We start from the raw sequence: 18,468 nt of genomic DNA on the forward strand, positions 1-18,468 counted from the left end.
AATCTGTATTGTCCTCAATAATAAACTTTATTTCAGAAGTTTTAGTCACTTTTCCATAAATAAAATTTCTAAAGTTAGTTTATTAAAAATGTTTTGAGAATCAGTAAGACCTTGTCATTTAAGCACAGAATGACAGACAGACAATGAATCAGCTTATAAATTCATATAAGGTCATATCAAAAATATTACTGGAAGGTTTCCAGTGGATAAATCTGGACAATTTAAAGATCAAAAAAAAAATGGCTGCAACTAATTAAAACCCGTGAAAATAAGTTTTCATAAGTAGTACTGAAAGTATAAAACTCAAAGAAAAAGAAAAATGGATGGACCAATACTGTACACTGCTTCTATTGCTGTGACAAAACACCATGATACGGCAACTTACAAAAAAAAAAAACCTGTTTAACTGGGCTAGTGGTTTCAGAGGGTCAGAGGTCACGATGGCACAGCACAAATTGAAAAATTACATCTTAATTCACAAGCAGAGTGAGCGGGGAAAATGTGGGCTTTTGAAGTCTCGTTCCAACTCCCAGTGACACAACACCTCCAAAGGCCACATCTCCTAGTCCTTCTCGAACAGTTCCTTCATCTGAAGACCAAGTATTCAAACATATGAGTCTATATAGGGGCCATTCCATTCAAATGACCACAACCAGTAAGAGTAATATCTCACTTGTTATCGCTACCCTTGAGCTGAAGTAGATACGGTGAAATTACCAAGCACTCCCAGGGCCTCTGAAGGAAGCGTGTGTTTCCCAGTACCCAACAGCATCTGTCAGTAAGGAAACCTCTTCTTTGAAAGAATGCCACAGGCAAAATGGCAGGTTTAGAAAACTGCTTGTAGTGAGAATGTTGGTTCATTAGAAACACAGAAATGTTATGTGAACATGTTTCTGTTTGATCCCACGGGTGGGATAGAGGACTGCTTCAGACTGTCCACAACAGCTCTCTATGAGCTTTGGCAGGGGTGTGGTTTTGCTAGGTGAAGAGAGTTTACGAGATTCTAGGGACATTTGAGAAGACATAAAAATGCCAAAGCTGCAGGAGGCTGCGGCTCCCCCTGGTGAGCAAAGAGAGAAATTGCGCATCCTGACGATGAAGACTGATTTGCCCCAAGGAACTCTGATTTGCCCCAAGGAACTTGAATGCCTTAATTAGAAAGTAGTCTAAAGAGACCTACACCCCACTTTCTCTCTAACCTTTCTCCCCTACCTAGTGTTGGGGTTGGGAGGGATGGGGGGCATGGAGAAAGGTGGTAGATATAAAAGTACACCGACAACCACCAATATATATGCCTCAATGAGATCAATAACCCATGTAGCTAACATCAATGAGTAATAAGTTCATCAAAAAAAAGAACTGTTATATATTTATACAGTATTTCTCCACAAAGGTCCTGCTAAGTGAAGTATAAAAAAGTCCACTTTACAATGAAGTAATTCCTTCATTAGTATCAGCAATACCAATCTAATGTAGGAATCTACCAGTACATGGCAATCAGTGTGGTAGAGTATAAAGCATAATCAAGTCTTTACTCTTCTCTGAAAACACTGGGAGGAGACAAAACAGTAAAGTGATAGCACAGGGCAGCATGCTAGACGCCCATACACAGTCAGAAACAGAAACAGCTACGGGAAGCACCATGCCAAGCCATTTTGGTGTGAGGCTAACTGGCCATACAGGACAAAGCGGCAGGGACCACAGCTTGGATAAGGATTCAGTGCATGCCCCAGGCAAAAACACATTATAAGCCAATTGTGGTGGCACATGCCTTCAATCTCAGAAGACAAAAGCAGGGTCATTTCTATGACTTCAGGGCCAACCTGATCTACATGGTGAGTTTCAATGCAGCCAGGACTACATGGAAAGACCCTGTCTCAAAAGACAACCAAAACACCACCATTTATCCAGCCTTGTTTACTCGAATGTTTTAAAGTAAAGCAAGGAAGAAACAAGTTCTAAATAGATGTATTTAAAAAAATAAACAAATGATAGAAAATGCCTTTAAAACAGGTCAAGGGCCAGCAGAGGGCTCAGTGGGTAAAGGTGCCTGTTGCCAAGCCTGAAGGTTGTGCTAGGTCCCCAGGACCCTATGATGAACACACACATAACACATGCACATACACATGGAAATGATATATGTGTATAGAGTGTGAATAATACATAAAACGTGTATTTTATATGTATGTCACATATGTATGTAACATATGTGTCACTGAAGCTAAGGAAAAGAATGTATGGTTTATTTTCATTTAATAATGATATAATTCATATAAATTAAGTGTTATTCATTATTGACTGAGTTCCAATGATAAGAGCATTACCTCCAAATATAAAAACCAAAGCTAAGCATGGAGCGGTGAATTAAATACATACCATTCACAAGGCTGAAGAGATCGAAATGCCTTGAAAGAAGCATCCATTCCAGCAAAGTCCCAAAACTTAACATCATAGTCATATCCTCCAGTGACCAGACGGGCACCCGAGGGGTCCAAACCCAAAGCAGAAACCTGTCCAAAACAAACAAATGCACGCTCATAGACGGAGGAGTAACCACAACAGTCTCCACTTCTAGCCCCCAGTACCACTGTCAGACAGGCACAGCAAACGTGGACCAGCAGCTGTCTACTTCTGAAAGGTGGTGGTGAATAACAGCCCCCAGACTGCTTCACTTTACTGCATTATTTATCTTGAAATAAAGAAAAGACATTGTTATCTATGTGTGTGTGGTGTTGCCGTTTGTTGTGCGTTTGTCTCTGTGTCTGCATGTGCAAGTGTTAGAGACAAGCAGATTCCTGGGATTTACTGGCCAACCACGCTAGCCAAATCAATGGGCTTCAGGTTTAGTAAGGGAAGAAAAAGAGCACCTGAGGAAGACATTTAATGTCTGTTCCAAGCTTCTACGTGCATACACATATATGTGTACCTGCACATGTGAACCAGTACACACATGCACATGTACACTTACACACATGAAAACTTTATATAACTCATTGGGTATGGCGGCACATGCCTTTAATCCCAATACTCAGGAGACAGAGGCAGGTGGATCCCTTGAGTTCCTGGATAGTCAGAGCTACGTAGTGAGAGTCTGTCTCAAAAAACGAGAAAGAAGGAAGGAAGGAAGGAAGGAAGGAAGGAAGGAAGGAAGGAAGGAAGGAAGGAAGGAAGGAAGGAAGGAAGGAAGGCAGGCAGGCAGGCAGGCAGGCAGGCAGGCAGGCAGGCAGGCAAACCTTATATAATTCAAACAATGAGACTGTGCAATAAATATGAGATAAATCTTCTTCTGTCATGAAAGAACAATAGAGTAAAGTTCTAAGTTTACTGTGCTACTGAAGCCAAAAGGACAAGAGGATAGGGTTTGTCACTGAGATTTTTTCAAGGTGGCCATGGTGGTTTTGTTCTAAGAAGCTATTTCCTTGTTTGGGGGATTGGGGATGGTTTGGACAGTACTTAGATTTTGTTTTATTTCTGCTTTGTTTTAAGCAATGTCTCAGTAGGTAGACCTAATGGAACTCAGCCTGAGATGTTCCTCCCTCCTCCCGCCCCTGCCTCACCGCGCCAGGATTACAGGCACGCACTCCCACGCCTGCCTTCAAACTGATGCTTTCAGCACTAGGATTCAGACAGCAGGACCGCTGCCAATGCTTGTAAACTTCATTAAAATTATTAAAGCGTTAGCCCAAAGAAACCAAAGGATACGAAAAGTCTGGAAGACAATTCAGTGGGGACAAACAATCTGCCCCAGTTAGAGAATGTGTCCTTCCACGAGCTAAATCTCCACAAGCCCACAACCCCTGGGCTTCCAAGAGTTAAAAGACACAGAAAGTTTAACTAATTTTCCAGTGTATTTTAATCACAGATATGTCAACATATTGTATCAAACAGACACTAATATTGTAAACATATTATTGAGGAAATAATTATTTTTTAATTTAATTCTCATAAAATACAGAAACAGTTATCAAATTATTTGGGATGATGGTCTAAAGTATTTTGACCAATGTACAATGAATCAAGTAATTTAAGCTTTCTTCCCCCCCACCCCGAGCTGAGGACCGAACCCAGGGCCTTGTGCTTGCTAGGCAAGCGCTCTACCACTGAGCTAAATCCCCAACCCTAATTTAAGCTTTCTGTTTTAGCTTTCTACCCCCAGAGCCATGTTTTATTTATTTTCCTTATTTTCTTGAGATTACAAGAGAATTGCAACATTTTTCCTTTCCCTCTCCTCCCTCCAAAACCTCCCATCTCACTTCCTACTCTCCTTCAGACCGTGGCCTTTCTTCACTAGCTGCTGTTGCATACATGTATGTTTACGTATATGCAAACAACTCCCTGGACCCACGCCCTCTTCCTCACTAACTGTTACTGCATTCCTATGTGTTCCTTTCAACCCAGCCTGAGATCAGGCCCTAGCATCTTCAGCTTCAGCTCCCTCCCTCCCTCACACTTTAAAGGACAATCACCACTTTCTCAGGCTTGAGCTTCAGATGTGAATCTAGAATTAGGCAATTTATTTGACCTGGCATCATACTAACTGTATAAATGCTTGAATACTTGACAGTTTTTCTTATGATTACAGCATAGTATTTTAAATACTGTTTTAATTTAAATTGGTTACAAAATCATGTCCCAAGGAAAATTTAATAAAGAATTTTTCAATTCAAAATAAATCGTTGACTTTATATTTTCCTTCAAACTTTAAAAGAAACCACTACAAAATTTCTACTTCTAAATATTTCAGTTTTGTTAGATGACCAACCATGAGCAGTTCATTGAGGAAATATGGAAAAATAGATATGCTTATAGAGAAATGTATGAGCTTGCTATATCTATAGTCGGTGGAGAAGAAAATCTAAAAGCAACAGCCTAACCTTCAACTCTTAAAAACTATCAAAAGAAAAGCAAGCAAATCCAATGGAAGCATAAAAGGGAAGCCTAAATTTTGGAGTGGAAACTGAAACGCAAGTTTGCAAAGAGAAAAATTCCCAGAGCTAGAATAGTTGGTCCTGTGAATTTTTCAAAGAAAATAAGAAAACTTTATTAGATTAGATAAGCAAAAAGAAAGAATTACTAATATTGGGACTGAGAGAAAGAATTCTCTCTCTGGGGCTGGAGGGATGGGTCAGCAGCGAAGAGCACTGGCTATTAGTAGAGCTACAACTAGAACTAGAGTATGAGCCGCTGTGTCGGGAAGAGAACTGAACTCAGGACCACTGAGGCAACGGTTCTAAGATATTTGTGAGAACGCTACTACTTCTAAAAACCTGTCAAGACCATTTAGACTCAAAATCTACTGAAAACCATACATTTTAATGAAACATGTATGTATACTAATAGTAAGCACCAAAAATGAGGATATTTCATTTCATTTAAAATGACATTAAACTGATTAAACTTAACAGAGATATGTATAAAACCAATCTTTACAATTGGAAGTTCCTGTGGCGTGAATGTACTGTTTTATGATTCCTGTTTATTAGTTTCCACATTTCTGCATGTACCTCCATTGAATGTTGTCTTTCTCGTTAACAGGATGTTTTCTTCTTATGGGCCACACATCTGAAAATATGGTGGCTCCAGTGTAATGGGGGAATATGACAACTTTATACTTTCATTGACTATGCACACTTCCATTCGACCACATTTTTAATAATTTTGCAGTAATACAGTGATCTCACCTTACATAGCCACCACCTATTTCTATTATTAGGCTTTAAGTGATATTAGTAGATAAATACTGTGAAAATACAATCTAATTCATGTAATCTTAGAGCAAAACAGAAACCATTTGAAGCTTATTTCTTATCTCAGCATTCATCTGCAAAGTGGACAAATTCGTGCTTTTTACTGATTTAGCAATAAAGCTGAGGACAATGGGAAGTTTTCCCAAGTCATTAAAACAGAACTGCATTGGAGTAAATTTTACAATGTTCCTGTATCCCAGAAAAGAGGTTCTTAAAGCCAACAGTAGCACTGACAGTAAGTGGTCCCCACGAAAATGAAAGGCGCCACTATTCTGATTGGCTGTGAAAGTCATCTTTCTAGTTTCATGATGACTGTAGCTTTCACTACATCAATGACCTTAGAATGGTCTCAGGTTTTGTGTGCCTGTGCATGTTTGTGTGCGAGTGTGCATGAGTGTGAGTGCACATTTTTATTATGCCTTATCAGCTGACTGGTCTAGGAAAGCTCTGTTAATAAAAAAAGAACAAAAACATTTTAAACTTACTGTTTTAGTGCCGTGCTTCAGCGTGATCTCATGCGAGTCAGGAATCCTGTGGATGGGATTCTGAAACAGGAAGACTCCATTAGGTCAATGAGTAAAATAATATATGTGAAGACTACACAGACATTACAGGGAAGGCACTTCAGTGTGTGTCACTGGGCCCAAGGGCTACCCGAGACAAGCGTCCTACCGCTGAGCTACTTCCCCGTACCTAAGTCTCCTCTCTTTGGAAGTTTGAAAACTGTTATTATTACATTTGTTTAATGTGAGAGTGTGTGTGTGTGTGTGTGTGTGTGTGTGTGTGTGTGTGTGTTCGCCTACTGAGCTATCTCACCAGCTCCTTTCTGAATCCTCTTTCAACAAGATTTTTCTAAGTTGCTCAGATATGAGCCTTGGCATTTGCTGTGTAGGCCAAGCAGGATCTGAACTTGCAAACCTTCTGCTTCCCTCTTGAGTAACTGTGGGTTACCATCATGAGCCACTGCCCACAGTGAAAATAAACATTGACAGTATCCATGTCTTGTTACCGCAAAGCCTTAAAAGAAAGGGGGAGGGGGGGAGGAGCTAGAGGTGCCTCAGTCATTAAGATCACCTAGCACTCACATGACACCTCATAACCACTGTAACTCTAGTTCCAGGAGATCCAACTCCCTCTTCTGGATCCCACAGGTTTTGACATGCATGTGGTACATACACTTCACCAAGGAACACACATACACATAAAAATAATGAATACACCTTTGTTTTAAAGGAAAAATAAATGGAGATATATTTCTTCTGCATGTCTAGATATATAACTCCTCTCTTTCTGCTTATAAGTGATTTGAGAATTCTTTCTTGTGGTTTTTCCTGAACTCCTCAGCAATCAGCCTGCCTCTGCCTCCCAAGTGCTGGGATGAAGTACGTGCACCACTGCTACACCAGGCCAATGGTTTTTAGAGAGGAAAGTCTTAGGCTACACTAGAACACCTAGAAACAACAATCCTTCTGCTTCAGTCTCCTGGGTGCTTCAGTCTACCGGTACCTTGACCTATCACTTAATAACTTGACTTCAAACAAACTGTGTACACTCCACTGTCCTGGAACTCACTTTATAGATCCCACTGTCCTAGAACCAGAGATCCACCTGTGTTCTGCACCCCAAATGTTGGGACCAAGGGCCACTGCTCCTGGCTCCAAAGAATTCTTTAAGTTAAATGAAATTATTTCTTGCTGTTACTGTGTACTAAATATTAAACAATGAACCAGTAGCTACTGATAATGTCTGAGAAATTAAGGATTTGTTTTTCCTTTAAGTGATAAATTTTATAGAAATTAAAAAAAAAATTAAAAGCTTCTATCAGGGCCAGTGAGATGGCTCAGTGGGTAAAAATACTTATTACCAAGCTTGACTACCTGAATTCTATCTCTGGGTCCCACTGGGTAAAGAGAACTGACTTCCACAAGCATGCCCTGACCTCCATACATGTAACATGGCATAAACATGACCCTCACACAAATAAAATGTAATTTAAAAAATGAATGTTTACAATAAAGGCCAGTGGGATGGCTCAGTGGGTAGAAGCACTGCTGTCAGCCTGACGACCTGATGGGTCTCCAGGACCACACATAAAGGAAAGAAAATGACTGACAATGTCATCCAACATCCCTAAGCACACCACAATATGCGTACACACACACAGACACTGGGGCAGGGTTGAGGTGGGAAATTTAAAAAAAATTAATAGAGGATACATCAAAAACAAAAGTCTTTAATAAAGTTGAAAACTATCCCCAAATTGAGGATACTGAAAAGTCTATACATGGACTAACCCTGGGCTCCAACTGCATATGTAGCAGAGAATAGCCTTGTTGGGCACCAGTGAAAGGGGAAGCCCTTGGTCCTGCCAAGGTTGGACCCCCAGTGCAGGGGAATATGGGGGTGGGCAGTAAGGGGGATGTATAGGGGGAATATCCGTATGGTGGAGGGGGAGGGGAGGGAATGGGGGCTTATAGACAGGAAATCGGGAAAGGGAATAACACTTGAAATGCAAGTAAAGAAATATAGCTAATAAAAAATTAAGTATATATATTTTTATATATATAAAGAAACATCCATGTGGAATGTTGTCAGTCCTTATTTCAATAAGCATTTATTCAGGGGGATATACTACACAGGAGGTTGGTTATACTACACTAACCTCCACTCTCAAGAAGCACATGATCCAAGAGGGAAAGATCATGACTATAACCTAATAAACAAATTACAGCGGGAGGGGGCTGGAATAAGTGAGAGACAAAGGAGAGGGTACATAAGTCAGATGTGAGAGTGCACAATAAACATTTCAATATGAATCTAGGTTATTTACTCAAATCCTCTTATCTAAGAGCTGGGTAATTACACTAACATCCTATGTCCACTACAAAGCCATCCACAGAAACTAGCCATGGTGGTTATGCCTGGGATTCTAGTAATTGAGAGACTTAGATAAAAAGGATCGTAAATTCAAGACTAGCCTTGGATGTATGTATGTATCACTCATTTCTGAATCCTCAGGCCACAAAACAGCAAACACATGGCAAACACTGAAGATTGTGGGAATGAATAAATAATTTTCCATTCACAGTGAAACTTTGGAGTTGCTGGTTATGACCATAAGGACAAACAGATGCTATTCCACCAGGTCAGTGTAATCAGGGGCAGAGGATTACAGCTCCCCAAAATGAACACCTTGTGAGAAAATGACTGTACCACAACTAAATCCAGATCAAACACTGCAACAGCAGAGGATTTAGGCACTGTTGGTTTAGGCTACCTCCCTGAGAGGTTGATATGGTCTATTACTGCAATAGATTAAAGAAGGCAATTAGGAACCAGGGGGAGCTGAACAGGAGTAAATAAACAGCTGGGAATTTTTTCAGTTTATTTTAAAACAAAGATACTACTTTAAAATTTAATAATTTCTGAGAAGTATTACGCATAACCTATTTCAGAGGTGAAAGCAATTCCAACAAAAATTCAAAGACAGTTAAAAGTTCTAACTAATGGATTTGAGGCTTGCTCTCAATTGAATTATATAGGATATTCCTGTATCTGGCAATGACTTTATGCAAGAAAACATGTCTAAGTGCTGAGAACTGGGAGAGCATTTGAAATGCTTCAGTTAGAAAAAAAGTTGTCATAACCCACATCTCATTTCATAACTAATTACTTAAAAGAAGAAACTATATAGTCTGCCTCTCATTTCCTAACTAATTACTTTTAATCAATCAGCAAGTAGAAATACCACTGCAAAAAGAGAGCTGGTCTGAGAATTATTTCACTTAATTCAATGCAGAATGTGCCTATATATAGACAATTTCTAACACTTCAGCAAAAACTTTAGACCACAGAACTTCATATTTACATTAGGAGTGAATTAAAAGTATAGTTTACATTTGAAACTACGTTTTACTGGAAATCAAGTAGGGTATGACTCAAACATAGTCAAATAACTGGCATAACTTAATCATCCACAACAGTAGCAATCCATCTTTTTGGAGCACATCACTTGGTAACTGTACTTCTTCCAGGATTTTTTACTAATGACTTTGAAATATGACTTAGTGTGAAACTCACAATTACAATAAAATATTTTCAAGATTTTCCTGCCAAGGAACATCACAGATTAAATTACTTCAGTGTAGTAATTTATTATGAGAACTCATAACAAAAGCTACAGCATTAATGGAAAAAAAGGCGTTATTAGCTCTTGTCTGGATTAGGTTTAAATACCACCCAGAGGGTCTTTCCCAGATCCTTAGATCTACCTCAGATAACAACAGCAAGCACATCTGGGCTAGCACAAGGAATTCTTTATGAAGAACGTCCTACAGTGTTTTCCAAAGGTTTGCATATCATAGTCCTTCAGGTAGAAAGTCAAGAATCAAGAAAGTTGTATAGTCTAGCTGAGTACTATATAAGCCATAATAAAAAGACTACTTGGAAACAAAAGATCAGAATTAAAGTAATTCTAGCATAACTCTGAGGAGTTGGTAAAACTGACTTAACATTCATTCATTGCTTAGCTATACATTCACTTAACAAATAATATATCTCAAATACAAAAGTTAAAGTAAAAATCCAGAAAGATAGCTTCTTTTTGAGATCCACAGCCAAGCATTAGGCGTGGGGTGGGGTTGGGGGACAAATTGAAGATCTCCGTCAGGCCCTTCCCCTTGGAGCTCGGGTAACCCTGCTAAAGAGGAGGAGGAAGAATCGTAGGAACCAGAGGAGCCAAGGACACATGGAGAACAGGGCCCGCCAACATGAATGAAGCAGGACTTAGAGGGGCTCACAGAGCCTGCATGGGTCTACACTAGGTCCTCTGCATGTATATTATGCCTGTTAGCTTGGTATTTTTGTGGGATTCCTAACCATGTGAGTGGGGGTGTCTCTGACTCTTTCTCCTGCTCTTGGGGTCCTTTCCCTCCTGCCTAGTCTTGCTGCATCTTGTGACGCTGTGTTCCATTGAGAGCTGTTGCTCTTCTCTAAAACAAAGAAGAGGAAGAGTAATCTGGGGAAGAGGGGAGGTGGGAGGGCAGGGGAGGGGCTGGGAGGGATGGAGGAAGGGAAAACAAAGGTCCAGATATACTGGGAAAATAAACAGATAAGGAAAAATTAAATTAAAACAAAGCTTCTGCTCACTAGGGTCTATCAGTATAATGACGGACAAGCTGGCAAACAGACAAATGAAAGAGCTGCAGATGCTGTCATGTGGTGCTCAGCTTCACTGCCTGATGGAGCGAACAGAGGTGCTTAGAACACAGGGATCTAAGATGTCTTTAGAAATATGTAGAAAACGCCATCTAGGACCCTGGTGCACGGGGGCTCCCGGAAAGGGTGGCGCAGGTCCTCCTGGTTGCTGCCCTCGCAGAGAGCTCATAATCAACACCCCACGAGCAAACTTGAACCTCGGGACCACAGGTAAGACCAACTTTTCTGCTCCAAGTGACCTGCCTGGTGAACTCAGGACACAGGCCCACAGGAACAGCTGAAGAACTGTAGAGAGGAAAAACTACACACCTGAAAGCAGAACACTCTGTCCCCATAACTGGCTGAAAGAAAACAGGAAAACAGGTCTACAGCACTTCTGACACACAGGCTTATAGGACAGTCTAGCCACTGTCAGAAATAGCAGAACAAAGTAACACTAGAGATAATCTGATGGCGAGAGGCAAGCGCAGGAACCCAAGCAACAGAAACCAAGACTACATGGCACCATCGGAGCCCAATTCTCCCACCAAAGCAAACACTGAATATCCAAACACACCAGAAAGGAAAGACCTAGCTTTAAAATCATATTTGATCATGATGCTGGAGGACTTCAAGAAAGACATGAAGAACTCCCTTAGAGAAGCGCAAGAAAACATAAATAAACAAGTAGAAGCCTATAGAGAGGAATCACAAAAATCCCTGAAAGAATTCCAGGAAAACACAATTAAACAGTTGAAGGAATTAAAAATGGAAATAGAGGCAATCAAGAAAGAACACAGGGAAACAACCCTGGAAAACCAAAGGAAGAGACAAGGAGCCGTAGATACAAGCATCACCAACAAAATACAAGAGATAGAAGAGAGAATCTCAGGAGCAGAAGACTCCATAGAAAGCATCGACACAACTTTCAAAGATAATGTAAAACGGAAAAAGCTACTGGTCCAAAACATACAGGAAATCCAGGACTCAATGAGAAGATCAAACCTAAGGGTAATAGGTATAGAAGAGAGTGAAGACTCCCAGCTCAAAGGACCAGTAAATATCTTCAACAAAATCATAGAAGAAAACTTCCCTAATTTAAAGAAAGAAATGCCCATAAGCATACAAGAAGCCTACAGAACTCCAAATAGATTAGACCAGAAAAGAAACTCCTCCCATCACTTAATAGTCAAAACACCAAATGCACAAAATAAAGAAAGAATATTAAAAGCAGTAAGGGAAAAAGGTCAAGTAATATATAAAGGCAGACCTATCAGAATCACACCAGACTTTTCACCAGAGACTATGAAAGGCAGAAGATCCTGGACAGATGTCATACAGACCCTAAGAGAACACAAATGCCAGCCCAGGTTACTATATCCTGCAAAACTCTCACTTAACATAGATGAAGAAACCAAGATATTCCATGACAAAACCAAATTTACACAATATCTTTCTACAAATCCAGCACTACAAACGATACTAAATGGTAAAACCCAACATAAGAAAGCAAGCAATACCCTAGAAAAAGCAACAAACTAATCGTCTTGGCAACAAAACAAAGAAAAGAAAAGCACACAAACATAACCTCACATCCAAATATGAATATAACAGGAAGCAATAATCACTATTCCTTAATATCTCTCAACATCAATGGCCTCAACTCCCCAATAAAAAGACATAAAATAACAAACTGGATATGCAACGAGGACCCTGCATTCTGCTGCCTACAGGAAACACACCTCAGAGACAAAGACAGACACTACCTCAGAGTGAAAGGCTGGAAAACAACTTTCCAAGCAAATGGTCGGAAGAAGCAAGCTGGAGTAGCCATTCTAATATCAAATAAAATCAATTTTCAACTAAAAGTCATCAAAAAAGATAAGGAAGGACACTTCATATTCATCAAAGGAAAAATCCACCAAGATGAACTCTCAATCCTAAATATCTATGCTCCAAATACAAGGGCACCTACATATGTAAAAGAAACCTTACTAAAGCTCAAAATACACATTGCACCTCACACAATAATAGTAGGAGACTTCAACACCCCACTCTCATCAATGGACAGGTCATGGAAACAGAAATTAAACACAGACATAGACAGACTAAGAGAAGTCATGAACCAAATGGACTTAACAGATATTTATAGAACATTCTATCCTAAAGCAAAAGAATATACATTCTTCTCAACACCTCATGGTACTTTCTCCAAAACTGACCATATAATTGGTCAAAAAACAGGCCTCAACAGATACAGAAAAATAGAAATAATCTCATGCGACCTATCAGACCACCACAGCCTAAACCTGGGTCTTCAATAACAATAAGGGAAGAAAGCCCACATATACATGGAGGTTGAACAAAGCTCTACTTAACGATAAGGTCAAGGAAGAAATAAAGAAATTAAAGACTTCTTAGAATTTAATGAAAATGAAGGTACAACATACCCAAACTTAAGGGACACAATGAAAGCTGGGCTAAGAGGAAAACTCATAGCTCTGAGTGCCTGCAGAAAGAAACAGGAAAGAGCATATGTCACCAGCTTGACAGCACACCTAAAAGCTCTAGAACAAAAAGAAGCAAATACACCCAGGAGGAGTAGAAGGCAGGAAATAATCAAACTCAGAGCTGAAATCAACCAAGTAGAAACAAAAAGGACCATAGAAAGAATCAACAGAGCCAAAAGTTGGTTCTTTGAGAAAATCAACAAGATAGATAAACCCTTAGCTAGACTAACGAGAGGACACAGAGAGTGTGTCCAAATTAACAAAATCAGAAATGAAAAGGGAGACATAACTACAGATTCAGAGGAAATTCAAAAAATCATCAGATCTTACTATAAAAGCCTATATTCAACAAAACGTGAAAATCTGCAGGAAATGGACAATTTCCTAGACAGATATCAGGTACCGAAGTTAAATCAGGAACAGATAAACCAGCTAAACAACCCCATAACTCCTAAGGAAATAGAAGCAGCCATTAAAGGTCTCCCAACCAAAAAGAGCCCAGGTCCAGACGGGTTTAGTGCAGAATTCTATCAGACCTTCATAGAAGACCTCATACCAATACTATCCAAACTATTCCACAAAATTGAAACAGATGGAGCACTACTGAATTCCTTCTATGAAGCCACAATTACTCTTATAACTAAACCACACAAAGACACAACAAAGAAAGAGAACTTCAGACCAATTTCCCTTATGAATATCGACGCAAAAATACTCAATAAAATTCTGGCAAACCGAATCCAAGACCACATCAAAACAATCATCCACCATGATCAAGTAGGCTTCATCCCAGGCATGCAGGGATGGTTTAATATATGGAAAACCATCAACGTGATCCATTACATAAATAAACTGAAAGAACAAAACCACATGATCATTTCATTAGATGCTGAGAAAGCTTTTGACAAAATTCAACACCCCTTCATGATAAAAGTCCTGGAAAGAATAGGAATTCAAGGCCCATACCTAAACCTAGTAAAAGCCATATACAGCAAACCAGTCGCTAACATTAAACTAAATGGAGAGAAACTTGAAGCAATCCCACTAAACTCAGGGACTAGACAAGGCTGCTCACTCTCTCCCTACTTATTCAATATAGTTCTTGAAGTTCTAGCCAGAGCAATCAGACAACAAAAAGAGATCAAGGGGATACAGATTGGAAAAGAAGAAGTCAAAATATCACTATTTGCAGATGACATGATAGTATATTTAAGTGATCCCAAAAGTTCCACCAGAGAACTATTAAAGCTGATAAACAATTTCAGCAAAGTGGTTGGGTATAAAATTAACTCAAATAAATCAGTAGCCTTCCTCTACACAAAAGAGAAACAAGCCGAGAAAGAAATTAGGGAAACAACACCCTTCATAATACTCCCAAATAATATAAATTACCTCGGTGTGACTTTAACCAAGCAAGTAAAAAATCTGTACAATAAGAACTTCAAGCCTCTGAAGAAAGAAATTGATGAAGACCTCAGAAGATGGAAAGATCTCCCATGCTCATGGATTGGCAGGATTAATATAGTAAAAATGGCCATTTTACCAAAAGCGATCTACAGATTCAATGCAATCCCCATCAAAATACCAATCCAATTCTTCAAAGAGTTAGACAGAACAATTTGCAAATTCATCTGGAATAACAAAAAACCTGGGATAGCTAAAACTATCCTCAACAATAAAAGGACTTCAGGGGGAATCACTCTCCCTGAACTCAAGCAGTATTACAGAGCAATAGTGATAAAAACTGCATGGTATTGGTACAGAGACAGACAGATAGACCAATGGAATAGAATTGAAGACCCAGAAATGAACCCACATACCTATGGTCACTTGATTTTTGACAAAGGAGCCAAAACCATCCAATGGAAAAAAGATAGCATTTTCAGCAAATGGTGCTAGTTCAACTGGAGGTCAACATGTAGAAGAATGCAGATCGATCCATGCTTATCACCCTGTACAAAGCTTAAGTCCAAGTGGATCAAGGACCTCCACATCAAACCAGATACACTCAAACTAGTAGAAGAAAAAGTGGGGGGGTTGGGGATTTAGCTCAGTGGTAGAGCACTTGCCTAGCAAGTGCAAGGCCCTGAGTTCGGTCCCCAGCTCTGAAAAAAAAAAAAAAAGTGGGGAAGCATCTCGAACACATGGGCACTGGAGAAAATTTCCAAGAAAATACCAATGGCTTATGCACTAAGATCAAGAATCGACAAATGGGATCTCATAAAACTGCAAAGCTTCTGTAAGGCAAAGGACACTGTGGTCAGGACAAAACGGCAATCAACAGATTGGGAAAAGATCTTTACCAATCCTACAACAGATAGAGGGCTTATATGCAAAATATACAAAGAACTCAAGAAGTTAGACCACAGGGAGACAAGTAACCCTATTAAAAAATGGGGTTCAGAGCTAAACAAAGAATTCACAGCTGAGGAATGCCGAATGGCTGAGAAACACCTAAAGAAATGTTCAACATCTTTAGTCATAAGGGAAATGCAAATCAAAACAACCCTGAGGTTTCACCTCACACCAGTGAGAATGGCTAAGATCAAAAACTTAGGTGACAGCAAATGCTGGCGAGGATGTGGAGAAAGAGGAACACTCCTCCATTGTTGGTGGGATTGCAGACTGGTACAACCATTCTGGAAATCAGTCTGGAGGTTCCTCAGAAAATTGGACATTGAACTACCTGAGGACCCAGCTAAACTTCTTTTGGGCATATACCCAAAAGATGCCCCAACATATAAAAAAGACACGTGCTCCACTATGTTCATAGCAGCCTTATTTATAATAGCCAGAAGCTGGAAAGAACCCAGATGCCCTTCAACAGAGGAATGGATACAGAAAATGTGGTACATCTACACAATGGAATATTACTCAGCTATCAAAAACAGTGACTATGAAATTCATAGGCAAATGGAGGGAACTGGAAAATATCATCCTGAGTGAGGTAACCCAATCACAGAAAAACACACATGGTATGCACTCATTGATAAGTGGCTATTAGCCCAAATGCTTGAATTACCCTAGATGCACAGAACCCATAAAACTCAAGACGGATGATCAAAATGCGAATGTTTCACTCCTTCTTAAGGGGAACAAGAATACCCTTGGCAGGGAATAGGAAGGCAAAAATTAAAACAGAGGCAGAAGGAACACCCATTCAGAGCCTGCCCCACATGTGACCCATACATATACAGTCACCCAATTAGACAAGATGGATGAAGCAAAGAAGTGCAGGCCGACAGGAGCCAGATGTAGATCTCTCCTGAGAGACACAGCCAGAATACAGCAAACACAGAGGCGAAGGCCAGCAGCAAACCACTGAACTGAGAACGGGACCCCCGTTGAAGGAATCAGAGAAAGGACTGAAAGAGCTTGAAGGGGCTTGAGACCCCATATAGACAACAATGCCAAGCAACCAGAGCTTCCAGGGACTAAGCTACTACCCAAAGACTACACATGGACTGACCCTGGACTCCAACTGCATACGTAGCAATGAATAGCCTAATAAGAGCACCAGTGGAAGGGGAAGCCCTTGGTCCTGCCAATACTGAACCCCCAGTGAACGTGTTTGTTGGGGGGAGGGCGGCAATGGGGGGAGGATGGGGAGGGGAACACCCATATAGAAGGGGGTGGCTTGGGGGATGTTGGCCCGGAAACTGGGAAAGGGAAAAACATTCGAAATGTAAGTAAGAAATACTCAAGTTAATAAAAAAAAAAGAAAGAAAGAAAAGAAATATGCAGAGGTTCGAGAATGTGGAAGGCTTCTAGGACAGAACCTGACTCTTTTATTTTTATTTTTCATTTTTATTGGATATTCTATCTACATTTCACATATTACCCCCTTCTCGGTTTCCCTTCCAGAAACCCCCCACCCCCTGCCTCCATGAGAGTGATCCCCCACCCACCCACCCACTCCCTTCTGCCTCCCTGCCCTGACATTCCCCTACACTGGGGCATCGAGCCTTGGCAGGACCAAGGGCTTCTCCTCCCATCGATGCCAACAAGGCCATCCTCTGCTACATATGTGGCTGGAGCCTGTGTCTGTCCATGTGTACTCTTTGGTTGATGGTTTAGTCCCTGGGAACTCTGGGGTGTTTGGTTGGTTGATATTGTTGTTCTTCCTATGGGGTTGCAAACCCCCTCAGCTACCTTTCTCTAATCCCTCCACTGGGGACCTAGATCTCAGTTCGATGGTAGGCTGCGAGCATCTGCCTCTGTATTTGACAAGCTCTAGCAGAGCCTTTCAGAAGACAGCTATATCAGGCTTCTGTCAGCATGCACCTCTTGGCATCCTCAATAGTGACTGGGTTTGATGACCGCATGTGGAATGGATCCCCATGTGTGGCAGTCTCTGAATGGCCTTTCCTCCAGAAACACCTTCTAAACCTTAAAATCTTTTCCTAACTTGTTAGAATCAAGGAACAAGAAAAGAAACAATAGTGGTTCTAGTAATAAACCATATATATTCAAACAAGTTAATATCCAGAGTAGGTTTTTAAATAATTCTACATTTCCACAACCGGATTCAAAACTGGGCAAAAGGCTAGGGATGTAGCTCCAGGGTAGAAAACTTATTTTGTGTGTACAAGAACCAGTTTCAAGACTCAGAATCATAGACAGACAAACAGACAGACAGACAAAACTGAGGCAAAAGATTTGAACAGGCCATTTCTTCAAAGGGAAGCAAATAGCTGATAAACTCGTAAACCCTAGCTGTACGTAATGGCAGGTGCCTTTTACCCCAGCTCTCCCACTGTAGAGTCAAGTGCATCCTGCCTGCGTTTTCAGCCAACCCGACCTACATACTGAGTTCCAGGCAAGCAGGACTGCAGGGTCAGGTCCTTCCTCAAACAAACAAATCTGAGATGGCTCAAAGGGGTTAAAAGCCCTTCTTCACCCTGCAGAAGACCCAAGTACAGGAGCTAACAATGGCTTTTAACTCTGTCTTCAGTGGGTCCAATGCCCTCTTCTGATCTCTTCAAGTGCTTACACTCATGTGCACATACATCCCA

General features: G+C 40.5%; 1 protein-coding gene across 2 annotated transcripts in view; it reads right to left on the reverse strand.

The window, feature by feature from the left end:
* Nucleotides 1-18,468, reverse strand: part of Wdr70 (WD repeat domain 70) — a 239,948-nt gene that overhangs the window by 184,287 nt on the left and 37,193 nt on the right. For both annotated transcript variants that reach the window (XM_087618324.1, NM_001013909.1), the window contains exons 6-7: nucleotides 6,233-6,292; nucleotides 2,377-2,510 (exon numbers count right to left, since the gene is read on the reverse strand). In XM_087618324.1, the coding sequence (XP_087474450.1) occupies nucleotides 2,377-2,423 (47 nt within the window). In that variant the 5' untranslated portion in view covers nucleotides 2,424-2,510; nucleotides 6,233-6,292. The remainder of the gene's footprint in view (nucleotides 1-2,376; nucleotides 2,511-6,232; nucleotides 6,293-18,468) is intronic.

The sequence above is a fragment of the Rattus norvegicus genome, chromosome 2 (assembly GCF_021556685.1).
Source record: "Rattus norvegicus strain SHRSP/BbbUtx chromosome 2, alternate assembly SHRSP_T2T, whole genome shotgun sequence".
NCBI classification, from domain to species: domain Eukaryota; kingdom Metazoa; phylum Chordata; class Mammalia; order Rodentia; family Muridae; genus Rattus; species Rattus norvegicus.